At 30.5% G+C, this 14,486-nt stretch overlaps 1 protein-coding gene across 2 annotated transcripts in view; it reads right to left on the bottom strand.

Annotated features, from left to right (window-relative positions):
• LOC119840722 (facilitated trehalose transporter Tret1-like) overlaps positions 1–14,486 on the bottom strand; it is a 45,957-nt gene extending 31,471 nt beyond the window's left edge. Inside the window, exon 1 of one of the 2 annotated variants that reach the window (XM_038367439.1) lies at positions 14,339–14,486. In XM_038367439.1, the coding sequence (XP_038223367.1) occupies positions 14,339–14,395 (57 nt within the window). In that variant the 5' untranslated portion in view covers positions 14,396–14,486. Of the gene's footprint in view, positions 1–3,170; positions 3,514–14,338 lie in introns of those variants that run through there. The other variant, XM_038367435.1, reaches the window with a different exon arrangement.

Genomic DNA, 14,486 nt, shown 5'->3' with positions numbered 1-14,486 from the left:
TAAATCGATAAAACATTTTTATTTTATTTTATAGAATGTGTCGTTATTGATAAAACACCTTAATCATTAAATTATAAGAACTTGAATTGTAAGACCTTACATCAAGGTCCTGAAATTTCGATTATTTCACAAATTGATTAAACATGTGGAAGATAATATTTCAATAAAGTATAAAGACGCGTATAAATATACGATTTCAATAAATTCTCTAGTGCCTTACATAGTCACGGCCCGGTTTTGGTGCAAGTGTAGTTTTTGAAGTGCAATTGATAGTAAACCTACATGGAACTGGGGTTAGAAATATATCGATAAAGACTCTATATCGTTATTTTGTATGCGTGTATATGCGTGTATAATGTTTATATAGATTAATGATGTTTAAATATACTAGTATTACATTGTGTGTATTTATAATAATATTTAAGTAAACAAGTAAACGCTTTCGGCTATAATATGCTATATACATATATAATTAGCATTCCGCCCGCGGCTTTGCTCGCATAGTCGCAGGCAAAATAGACCTGGGGATTTCGCATGTTCTGATTCTGTCAAACGTTTCGATTATGTCTCTTTTCTAATATTTTGTTCATGTTTTTTTTACGTCATAACAGCTAACTGGCCAAATATGAAGCACGCTGCTGTTAAGCTTGTCTTCTGTGGGCTGGCACAATCGACTCCCACATAAAAAACTCCTGTGCTATTAATTATGATAAATTTATATTTATGTAACATAATGTTATGTTACATAATATTTATTTGCTTCCGGGTATTTTATGAAAATCATAATACAGTATTCTATAATTAGGTTAATGCGAAACAAGATAAAACTGAAACAATAAATTTTGCGCGGAATTTCGTCAAAATGTAATATAATTATATTCAAGGTGAAAAGTAACAAGAAATTTTATATAGAACTGTATTATCGTTAAATAATGCTGGGTGATTAAACAACATACAATTATTACAATACTAGCTGCGCCCCGCGGTTTTACCCGCGTAAGTCCGTATCCCGTAGGAATATCGGGATAAAAAGTTGCTTATATGCTATTCCAGTTTTCCAGCTATGTACGTACCAAATTTCATTGCAATTACCTTTATATCGATTATTTCACCATATTTATTAAAATGAAAGTAAACGAATGTTAATGCTCTTTAAAAACTCAAAGGAAGTCATCTAAGAAACACGTTTCAGGAAATACGGAAAATATAGGTAATGAGTTAATGTGATCAGCTAAGTTGTAATAATTGATTGCTTAATGTTATTAATTGGTTATTGTTGTTGAAGATATACGACAAACGAATGATATTTCAATACTGATTTTATAATTGATATAAATCGAATATCATTAATTGTAAGTTGTTTTAAGGAAAAACTGCAAGTTAGGTATATACCGGATAAGTATTTAACTAGTTTTATGTACGAAATAAAAATTATCCTGTCATGTTTTTAATGTGAAATAACCATCTAAAAAAATTAATATAATAGTTTTACCAGCGCGGCTTCGCGATTTTGGATTGAGGATAAGCTGGACAATCCCGGAGTTTTACCCGCATATTTTCCGTTCCCGTGAGATTTTCAGGATAAGAACTATGTATGTATCTCTATAGTATGTGTGTGTGTCTCAAGCTATATCTCTACTTAATTTCATTCTAATGTGTCCAGTGGTTTAGGCATAAAGAAGCGACAGATAGCCAGACAGACGAATAGACAGTACTGTTACTTTCGCATTTATAATATTAGTGGAGAAGAAGAAACAGGGATTTAAGATACAATAGATGCGACAATAAATATCATAGATTAAAGATATGGTAACTATAAAATATCGCCTTGTGATATTTAATGCACAGAGTAAATAATTTTTGTGTTTTGTAGGTTAGAAATAGGAGACAAATATAATAATAATGCATTTTAATATGCCGAAATAGAAAACTTTTTCACAGATATAAAATCAAAATGCTAATTTTGTATAATAAACGCATATATCACCATATTTCAAACAAAATAAGTTCTAATTCAAATTGTCAATTAATAATATATATAAATTATATAATTAATAATATATATACGTAGCAATCGTAGAAGATATGTTATTAATAACAATAAATTATAGTCATACTTCAAACATCACAGACAATATTAAAGTGGGGTTGATTCTCTTCAACAGTATAAATAAATACTCCGAAAAGCAATAAAAAATTTAAAATATGACGGTAAATATCTGTTGTCTCTTCTTTTTTAGTTCTTTAACGGATATCAACTAAATATAACGCAATCAATTGATTTTTATGTTGCGATTTATTTGGACAAACACCTTAGAATTTCCTTCGGATAAAAGTTCGTTGTCCTCTAAGAGTCCACAAATCCTTTTTATGACTTTCATAAAATGGTGTAAATAAATACTCACTTTTACGAATGTCGTTTATATTTTATTAGGTGCGAAATATTTTCCGTAACCGCTTTAATTAATCCTTTTTTGTAATTGCAATGATGATTAGAGTATTATTTATTTAATCTTTATTGCACTTATTTAAAGAGAGAGAGAAAAAAAGAAACAAACACGTAGAAGCTTAAAACTAAGTACAATAAATAGGTGGGCTTATCGTTTTAGAGCGATTCTTCTAGACAACCTCAGGTACAATAAAAAAATATTATAATAGTATTTCTGATATTTTTTGGAAATTATTTGTATGTTTAGGTTTGTTCTTTAATCAGCTAGCTATGTATCTATATCTTATTAAGGCGAATATTCAAATTTTAACTCCATCGTAAATGGGTTTAGTTATAACATGTTTATTAAATGTTAAAAACTAAAGTTAGACTAAAGTTAGATAAGCAAAATGGTAAACTTATGTTCTTTAATTAATTAGGTGTGTTACTTTGTATTTTGAATGTTTTTTTGTAATATAAAATATAATTCAAATTGTTAAAAAAAAATATTGATAATGTTTGGATGTTTGTGTTTTTTATTTTTTATTTTACAAAACCGTAATGTGTACTTTGCAGAAATATTTGTGAGTTTCGTAGTTATCGCTTATTAATACACTCCGTCATGCTTCGTAAAACCGTAATCTGTAGCAAGGTTAGCCTAACATAAATGTTTTATTTCAATCAAAAACTATGTTATTCAACACAGAACTAATTTTAAAAGTTACCGTATCAAAAAACTCACCTTTCCTGGTATCCAAACATTCTTCTCCGACAAAACAAATCCTTCATTAATATAACAACTCTTATCGTCCTCTCGCTGCCAAGCCATTTTTACTTTACTCATTATTTATTTTTCAATTTAAATATTATTGAAAGACACAAATTATCACACAAGCACAACCTTGAAGTTATGTTAATCGAATCAATTAGACCGTGAACGTGCGCTATTATTTATTTAAACTTTTTTCACATTCTTTCCGAAACGTCAAATGAAAATTTTCATCTGTGCACTTTCCCGCGCAAAAATGACAGGTGTCCGGTGACAGAAACCCACTCGGTTTGTAACACCGCCCGACGTATACTGGCTGCTGTAATGAGGGTATAGCCAAATAAATACAAGAACATTGTTGAGCCACGTTGAGCCGGAATCGTTTTCGTAGTTTATTTTCAATTTTTTCCAATCTGCGCGCAGAATCTTATTGCAACGTGTTCCCTTATCACGTTTATGCGAAATTGTACAATAAATATATCGTGGTCTATAGCTAAAGTAGAAAAAATATAAAACAAAATCAAAAAATCAGAATACAAGTGTACTCTACAGGATTATATAATAACAACAACCTATTTAAGAAATCACATCGCTGTTTGTATGAAATTGTAATTTGCCGAGACCAAACTCTAAAAATTTATATAGCCTGTTTAGGTCTCGGTTAAATGGACTCTATTATACAATACATTATGGTCATATAACAATATAATATGCATTCTGGTTAGCAGAAGTAAAACGTGGACAGATCACTAGTCTCTCATAAATTTTATATACGTGACTAAAAATGCATTTAGTATGTTTTTCAAGGGTTTCAAACTTTTGTATAAAACATTATGTTATTATTTACTTTGTAGTTATCGGATTTTAGATACACTTGAAGTCGTGAGTTAAAATCTTTATTTTTACAGGTAATATAAGGATTTACATAACATTAGTTAAATATACATTGTACAGTGATGTGATTTAGTTGAAAATTTAAAAACGATTACTTAGTTTATTGTCGGCATATAGCCAACACTTAGCCAAATTATGTTTGGTAAATACGTACTAGTTTATAAAGAGGATATAGGTAATTAAATATAGGTATCTTATACGCTGGGTTAGTGGTAAATTCAATCCAATCTCGAAAATGCAGCAGCGCATTCATACTTTTTCAATTTTTTATTTTCAATTATCCTTACACTGTTAATTTTCTAATACAAAAGTGTATTCGTTAACCGGCTTCCAAAAGCAAAAAGGTTCTATGTTCTGTACTTTTTTCTTATTTTGGTTGTCTTGCTTTCACGTCGCAACGGAGCGATCTATATCCTAACAGTTACACATTCCCAATACCTCCTAACAGCTATCTGTTACGCGGCATTGGGCATTTCCTATAAGCAAACGGGCAAAGCTAGCCGGAAAGCTAGTCACATACAAAATTACCAATAAATAATTTCCTATCAAACACAAAAACAATCAAAAAAACGTCAATCGGTTGAAAATCTACGCTGATATCGAATTTCAAAACGAAAAAGAGAGTTGAATGAAGAACCCACTTCGTTTTTAGTAGTATAGTTAACTGTGGATTTGGTAACATCATCATCAGCCCATATATGTTCCCACTGCTGGTACACAAGCCTGCGAATTCCTGTCGTCGATTTTTTTATTTTCAGACATGCCGGTTTCCTCACAATGTTTTACTTCACCGTTTCGAGCAGTGGTGATGTTATTCACATGCGCAGATCAATTTAAAAATCAATTTATTTCCTGCACGCTCACCTGGTCTCGAACCCCGACTTATCGATTTTTAAGTCCGAGGTCCTCACCACTGAGCCACCACTGCTATTCAAATTACTACACTATATGTTATTTTTCCTTACCCTCCTTTGCATATCTTATAGAATACTTGAATTCACTAGACAGTCAATAACCTGATATAATGTATCGTGTATAATACGATAGAGGAAAAACTTGGGCAAATAGCAGAGGAAATTATAGTGCCGGTAAATCCCTAAGTTTTTAAAAGGTCGTATGGACAGCATTCCTTGGTGTAAGTATACAACATAATTTCTGTGTCTTTTATTACGAGATTTTAATCATAGTTTGCTCCCCGTTTTGTTTAGTTTACAAGCGCATTACAAAATTCTATTTATTTTTATCCAATACTAGCGTTCGCCCCTTCTTAGCCCGTGGCACATACATAGCCGATAGCTTTCTTAAATAAATGGGCAATCTAACATTGAAAGAATTTTTCAAATCGGAAAAGTAGTTCCTGAGATTAGTGCGTTCAAATAAACAAACAAACTCTTCAGCTTTATAATATTAGTATAGATAAAGAAAAGTCAGTAGGTAAGTAAAGGTTGTCTTTTTAAACATTTGTCATGTATAAACTATAAGCAATAGTCGCGAAATTAATCTGTTCTCATAATTTTGTAAAGCTAAAAAGTTTGTTTGTCTGTATCGATTGTATGATGTCCAATCGAGCGATAACAAAAATTATTTCACGGTTGAATGTGTATTCCTGCATATATGTAAAACGTGTAAATTCGAGGAACGATAGTATTCGATAGAGATAATAAACAGTGTTTTAATTGTAACAATATTTTTGAAATGTAATTTAAATTTTAATAATATTTAACGTGATTTTATCGAAAACAGAACAGACAAACTATACCATAACATGTTTATAATAATAAAAGCAACACTATTTCGTTTTATAAAACGTGTTTTGTGTATTATTAGATATGTAGGATCAGAACAAATTATGTACATTTATAATTCGACTAAAAACCATTCAAAGAAATGTTATCCTCAAACATCGTCTCGAATATCTACAATAATTATTAAAAAAAGTATTAATACTGCCCCATTGTCCATCTTGTAGCTTATTAACTAAAATAAAAAAATAAATTAAACTCTTTATAAACTGTGCTCTTCATTTTAAAATATAGGCAACTTTTTATCCCGATATTCCTTACGCGGGTGATACCGCGGGACGCAGCTACTATTAATCGATTTTGTAAATCTTTCCAATGTATTCTTATCTTCCAAGAAAATAATTAAACATTAATGAATTACAGGCACGCAAAGTCGCGGGTAAGAGCTATTTCTATATTGACTATAAGTCGGTCTGTCAAACTTTTATACAACTCTCCACTTCGATGATTAAAAACAATCCTAATTAATGTAGACACACTTAGCATTTTCGCAACCAAGTGTCCGACAAATGAATATTAATGCAAAAACATGGATGCTATCCAGGCGAGGCACCAGGCAGTCTTATCACTGTTTTTGCAATCAGTATCATATTTATTTACAATATACGAGAAGGTTTTTTAATTTTGTTAACATTAAAATAATTATAATAATATAAAGAACATTTGAATTTCACTATTATAAAGAGACAAAGATGTATGTCTGCATACATACCTTTAAATTAGAAAATACTTAAAATTACAAGGGTTAACAATAATTGTAAGACTTCATTTCTAAAAAGATAACATTTAAATTTATTCTAGATATAAGGAAAATAATCTTTCTAATCAAAAACATATAATTACACCTACGTCGTAGATAAGAATGTAATAGAAGGAAACAGGTTTCAACTTTACATGTAAATATCGTGTCGCAGTCGTGTCGTAGTAAAACGACTCTGACCTATGCAGCAAAGACAATTTACGTTACCAGTTGATTATCGGTTGTCGCAACGTTCACCTGCATAGGTTAGTACTATCTTCAAGAAAAGCTTTTTCAAAAATACTATTTTAGTCATAAATCGTGTGAAAAAGAGTCCTTATCAAATGCATATATTCCAATCTTACGTAACAGCGAAAATGCCCTTAAACTCCAATGTACTATACTCCTATAACCAAAATTTTTGTAAGCATTTACAAGTGACGATTTTTTTTTACTTTTTCCACCAATCACAGAGAGCTATTTCGTGCTATCACTCTACTAAAGCTATGTAATTACGATAATTTCAGAACAATCTATCAAACGGGTTTAATTCGAAATACTGTGTTTCGTTTTACACACAGCACACAGTTGTAAAAAGGTACAACTTAAATATCATCATCTAATGTGGATTAATTTAGGTTCCAACATAATGTCACATAGAGTAGTCTTAATTGGTTGAGTAGTCTTTGTGTGAAAGAGCAACAAACACACACATATCCTTACAAACTTTCGCATTTATAATATACTAGCTGCGCCCCGTAGTTTCACCCGCGTAAGTCCGTATCCCGTAGGAATATCGGGATAAAAAGTTGCCTATATGTCATTCCAGTTGTCCAGCTATCTACGTACCAAATTTCATTGCAATCGGTTCAGTTCTTTTTGCGTGAAAGAGCAACAAACACACACACACATCCTTACAAACTTTCGCATTTATAATAATACTAGCTGTTCGCCCCGGCTTCGCCCGTGGTACATATATAGTCTATGTTACTCGTGGATAATGTAGCTTTCGAATGGTGAAAGAATTTTTAAAATCGGTCCAGTAGTTTTTGAGCCTATTCATTACAACCAAACAAACAAAGTTTTCCTCTTTATAATATTAGTGTAGATTATAGTAGGCTTAGTAGGATATTGATCGCATTATGCTCAGTAAATTTAATTCTCTTAATTAATTGATGGTTTCTTTATTTTAGTATCTACACGCGAAAGTATAAGTTCGAAGAGCCTACTATAATTAATAAATATATAGAAGATTGTAGCAATTATATGATTTTTTCAAATGTTAAATGTTCTTACCGACTCTTCTCTGTAGAAACTGCTTTCGAATGTTTTTGGTGTGATATGATTATTTAAAAGTGTTTCTAAACGACAGCTAGTTGAAAAAGTAAATAGAAATATTATTTTCCTTATATCTAGTTGAAAAATGTTCAAATCTATTTGAGTTTGAGTAAATGGGAAAAACGCGTTCTAACGAAAAACAGGTTTTTACGGTAACACATACATGTTATAGTTAATTGAGCCAATTTATTATTTAAATTATAGTCATAAACATAATATCGTTATTTCATGATGGTACTGCAGTATAGTATTATGTTATCTGTGGTACTGCATTATAGATTATTTTTTTTTTTAATAAAAGAATTTTTTTTGAAAGCCCTATTTTTATTCACTTTTAAAATTTAATCTTTATATATATAAATTAATTGTTACATTGTTTGTCCACGATGTACTCCTAAACCACTGAACCGATTTTAACAAAATTTGCACACAATGTGCAGTTTGATCCAGCTTAATAGATAGGAATAGTTTAAATTATTTAAATTACTATAAAAGACAAACCGGGCGAAGCCGGGGCGTGCAGCTAGTTTATTTAAATAAAAAACTGCGAGCGGTTTCGAGTCATCATAGTCAAGTCGCTGACGTGAATAAATAGCGCTATTAAAATATTTTTATTTCAAAGAATTTAAAGCCAATACTCAAAAATTTTACAACAATAAAAAAAATGTTAAATTATTTTACCGCACGTCAGTACATGCCGGGAAAAGCGGTCTTGTATCTGATGATGAAAGTCGGTCTATGGAAAAGCTGCACTCGCTTTTATAGACGTTCTATAGGTACCAGACCAATCAGCTTACATAAACCATGTAATTGGTTTTAAGTTTTAGCCGACGTTGAACAAGAGGTATGCTGTTTCGCTTCTGTTATTTGAAATTACAATAATTGTATGTATAAATAAGTTAATTATACTATTTTTTGGAAATTGGCGTGTAGGTATATTACATTAATATTATATTTAATAATTACTATCTTTTGTTAGCGGCTTCGCACGCGTTAATTTCGGAGTAGTCTTATAAATTTTGTCATACATATAAACCTTCCTCTTGAATCACTCTATCTATCGAAAAAATCCCCATCAAAATCCGTTGCGTAGTTCAAAATATTTTAGCATACATAGGGACATAGAGAAAGACGAAAGCGACTTTGTTTTATACTATGTTGTGAAGCAGAAGATGACAGAACCAACGACTATATACTAGTATTTATTATCTATAATTATAGTAAATCTAGAATTTTTACTGCATGTAGGATTTTTTTGCTTACTTAATTTCTCTTTAATCGACTAGAATTATGTGTTATCCAATTAACGTTTTTCTAAATATTTCGTTGTAATCAACTAAATGAGGTTTATAGTTAGTTTTAGTAATACATTGATTGCTCTACATTGTTAAGGCACACGAATTTGGTCTAGTTTCCGTTATTAGAAATGAAATAATATTTCTACGTATAAAATAATCACACTAAAATTATAAATATAAAATATAAAATTATAAATAAAGTTTGTTTGTTTGGATGTTTGTCCGTCAATCACGCTGAAACTACTGAACGGATTCTTATGAAATTTGATATACAGACAGGGTATGAGCTTTTGGTGATAGGATATTGGATATCCGGGCGGAGCCGGGACAAGCGTCTAGTAATCTATATAGTTGATCAGACAGTTAAAAAATAAAACTCTACATTTTACGTTAATTATATTATTGTTATTTAATTTTACAATCAACTTTATTTTTTTGTATATTAATAACGATGATATAGCAGCCAACTGGGGGTCCCGATTGGATATTAAAATAATTAGAGCTCAACAGTAAAAACAAAAAAAATATTATGATAAAGAAGGCAACCAATAATATTACTATATTACTTCGTATATTTATATATACAGATATATAGATATAAAAGTATAGCAGTTACAAAATCTTTAACTTACTTATTTTATAAAAGTTTATTTAACTAAATCTTTGAATTAATTAGTTTTCGCAGGGAAGCAAAATACTACCGAAGACGCGTTATCACGTTAATTTCAAACTCAAGGTCGAAACATCTCATCCTATTATCCTTTCACCTTTTTAACCGGCCTCGAAAACGCAAGCAAGGTTTTGAACTACAGTCGTCATATAGTTTTGCACTAAATAATTATTTACATCGGTAAATCAATTTAATAGCACCATGTTTGTTTTACCACAAACAAACTAGTACTCTATTAGTATACTTCAGTAGAAGAAGATAGAAAAGTTATACTTCAGTAGAATTCATTCAATTGTTGATTGACAGATGTCAGAATATATCGCTTTGTGTCCAACAACAAAGTCATCATCATCATCATCATCAGCCCATATATGTTCCCACTGCTGGGATCGGGGCCTCCTATGAGGGTTCAGGTAATAATCCACCACGCTGGCCAAGTGCGGGTTGTCAGATGTCACATGTCGTCGAACTTTTGATCTTGAACATGCCGGTTTCCTCACGATGTTTTCCTTCACCGTTTTAAGCATTTGTGATGTTATGTTTCCTGCACGCTCGCTCGGTCTCGAACCCCGACTTATCGAATTTGAAGTCTCACTACTGAGCCACAACCGCTTTTAACAAAGTACTTAAATATTATTTTTATAAGCAAATACACTGTTTCTCGTTTCCCTAATATCTTTAAGCAATGACTTACTGTCGCATTTCAGTATTAAAACAATGGTTACAAAATTTCCATCTGCTTTCTTTGAGGATTTGTATCTTCTGTACTGGTTTTGCTACTTCATATCATGCTAGTTGGAGACCGCGGCTTCACATGCGTAGTACGTGCGTAAAAGGTAGCAGCCTGTGTAATCCATATTATAATCCATCTACATAACAAAGTTCCAACAGATCCTATCAGCTGATTTTCTGTACAAATAAAAACTAAAAAACATCCATACATTTTGTTCACACTTTCGCGTTTAATATTAGCATGAAGGCAGATCTTTAAAAAATAAACAACACTACACGAATGACCAGCACTCATTACTTTTGCAATGATCACTAGGAATTTGGCATAATCAAACACAGTACGAGAATTGAGACAACAAGAAGTGGGTGGAACCGTGTAAGTCAACAGTTATCAAACACAGGATATAACCGTTTGGCTCCATCTCTCAGGGCTTGTCTGTGATCATCTTAAAATAGCTCTTTGTTATGTGACCCCGCATATCTCACAAGTGCACTGTTAGACATACAGATAACAAGAAACACTAACTAAATATCTATATAAAGCTATATACTTTGTTATCTAGCCTACACTCTTGGCTATAGTAAAATTTTTGTTACAGAAGCTCACTGTAACATTTATGTTTGAATAAAATGGTAGGGTAATTTACACTATCAGAGGTTTTTGTTAATTTTTATACATTTCGTTTTAATATTATTTATCTGGGTCAAGGAAAAAGCTTAATATAAGGTGTCTGAAACTTATAATAATAAAATACGGTTAATTTAAATTCAACGAAAAGCAATCCTCCATTCTGATACATAAAAAAACTATGACACGACCGACCTATAAACACACTAAAACCTAATTGATGTTCTAATTTCAGTGCCATGTCAAAAGTTCGTAAAACGTGGTTTCTACTTTCATGAACTACAATTGTTACATAACATACATAATATAATGTATTTACATGAAAGTAGGTAATCCAATTGCTTAGTTTTAAAAGTACAAACAGTTTAAGTGTTAGAGGAAGAGTTAGATGCCATATAAGTGCTATATTCAATAGTTAAAACATAATAGAGTGGATATAAATGAGTCATCGTTACTATATGCGACGTTAAATACTATCCACATTTATCCCAATTATTTATTTATTAGTATATAAGAGGAATAAACGTTTTTTGTCCAAAATTATATTACGAATTTATTTTAATTTTTTAAAATAACACGCTAATTGTATGTAAATAATTAGAGCATAATATATACGTTAAACATTTCGCATCATCTTTCGGATATTTTGTTGATCTAGACACAAAAAGTATATTTTGGAAATGTGGTAGGTATACAGACTGTTAATTAACTTTTTGTCACACAGTCATGATACATCCATTGCTGATTCAATGATGTATATATTATTTTGTTCTATATTCATTTTTCTTCTATGGTATTTCGATCATATTGGCATGCGTTTATTACCTGTGAATATGATTTTAAAACGCGCCAACCTTCAATGAAGAGACGTCATAACAGATATTAAATATCTCTATAAGTCACAAACATTTTAGCATTAAGGAAAAGGACAACCCTATTTGAAGCAGTTTTTTTTTTCTATTTTCACATATAAATTAGAAATTGATTTTAGAATTATGTACAGTAAGTTTTCATTGGTATTGTCGATTATAATGTTTGTTTACGCCAAAACTTCGGGTTCACTGACTTTGATGTACCCGGATTTACGAGAAACGCTTATCTTTGAAGTTACGAGATTTAAAATATTATTTAAGTCTCAATATGATCCCCTGGGATGATGATATGAAATGATGAATCTATATGTATCAAGATTATCCTATATTAATGAAAAAAAATTGACCTTGATAGTAATCTGTGTTAATATCTAGTTAGAATTATATTACTTATAACCTTTAACAGAATTTCAAAGCTAAATTTCAAATGTACATGTCTCAGACATTTACTTGAGTTTCAAATTCGGGAAAAATTTCTGTAAATTACAAAACAATATAAGTCTTTGCCAAAATACCGTTTAAAATAAATCATAAAATTTTGATCTCACCAAACATCACTTGTAATATTCTTTATAGATGAATGTTGTAGCCTATTGTATAAAAACCTACTGACCTATTTCAACGTATTTGGTGGCACATATAAACAAATATTTTCCGAAAACACGTAGGGGTGGATGACGCACGCTCGAATTGTTTGCCAATTCATAATATGCGAACTTATTTATAAACGAACAAGATTCAATTTCGCATTAATTACTTAATGATTTACACGTTTCGTCATTGTTTTTGTTTACTTTCATCAATTTACATCAATCCGATACGTTTGATAGTGCGTTAACTATGACTTGGCGACACGTTTTCATATATTGACGTTATATTTATATATTTGCCCCTAAAATATAGTAACAGGAATAAAATATAATTAACTATGTGAATAATTTTGATCACTTTTGAGTGATAAGGCTACTCAACAAATTGTACACTTTTTCTTTTTGTCTTGTTATTAATATGTATATTTAAATAAATAATTTTATTTGATAAATGTGTCATTCAATACAGAATTTTGTAGAAAACATTGAGAAGGATTTTCATTTGTAATATCATAGACGGTAAAGCACAAGTACCCACGTATGTACGTCCTAGCCAATAAAATTTTCTGTACAAAAAAACCTTCATTGTTGCATAAAATATTAAGTTTGTACGTTGCTATGGTTACAGCTACAGTCAAATAGAGTCTATGAAACATCCTGAAATAACCTTTAATGCATTTGCGTGAGAATCGCAACTGCTGCAATATTTAAAACTTATTGTTGAACGGGTAAAAACGTATATTATATAAAAATAAAGTATGCCACTGTTATTATTTATGTAAAAGGCAAGAGAAAACACAAAAGAAATCTTATACTTCTTAATTTTAATACCTAGTCAAAAAACAACCCCTAATCTAGTTCCTACTTGAAACCTAAATTAATCGTAGATTGTAGTATTGTTTTTACTGAATACGTAATATACCGACAATATTTAAAAAAACTCCTTATTTATAACAAATTTAAAAAAGAATGGATACTTTTTTGTTAGTCAATGCTTCCTCACAATACAAGACGATCTTGGTGTGAAATTAAAATGTCAACAAACGAAGATTAAATATTATTCGCTTGATATTTATTTTAGAAATTAACGACCGATGAGTGTATGTTCGAATATCGTTTTTTACGTTAAAATACTTTGGTATTTGGTTAAATTATCAGAATTTAGATCAAACTTTTCTGAATATATTTACATATTTTTATTTTTCTTATGTTGCGATATGATTTGCACAATAATATTTTAAAATACTAAGTTTTACTATATAACAGTAATTTTTCTCATAAAGTTAAAGTATATTTTTTCTCTCAAGTGGTGAAAATATTATGTAACAAAACATAGCCAAATTTTATAAATAATATAAAAAAGGCTTAACATAACTAAAAAATATAGCAAATATGTTAGGTAGGTAAGTTCCGCAACATAAAAATACTATTTTAATTCATAGTTTTTGTCTACTTATTGCACAAAACCTTATCACGATTATAATATATTAAATTCGACCCCGTGCCCTTCAAACGTAACCTTTCGATGTCATTTTGGACAGATTATACAAATAAAAAAAAAATGAAACAATAACATACCTTCTTGTCTAAGAGCACCATCATTTCCGCCGTTTCTATCTTAGTTTTTTCGGACATGTTTACACAGATATTTTCGGGAGAAAAACTATTTAATAACTAGAGACATACGCGACTGACAGCTAACAGGGGTGCTACGCATGCGCCGTGT

This window comes from Zerene cesonia, chromosome 7 (genome assembly GCF_012273895.1).
Source record: "Zerene cesonia ecotype Mississippi chromosome 7, Zerene_cesonia_1.1, whole genome shotgun sequence".
NCBI lineage: Eukaryota > Metazoa > Arthropoda > Insecta > Lepidoptera > Pieridae > Zerene > Zerene cesonia.
Note: the sequence above shows the minus strand (reverse complement) of the source record. Positions and strands in the feature narration are given on the sequence as shown.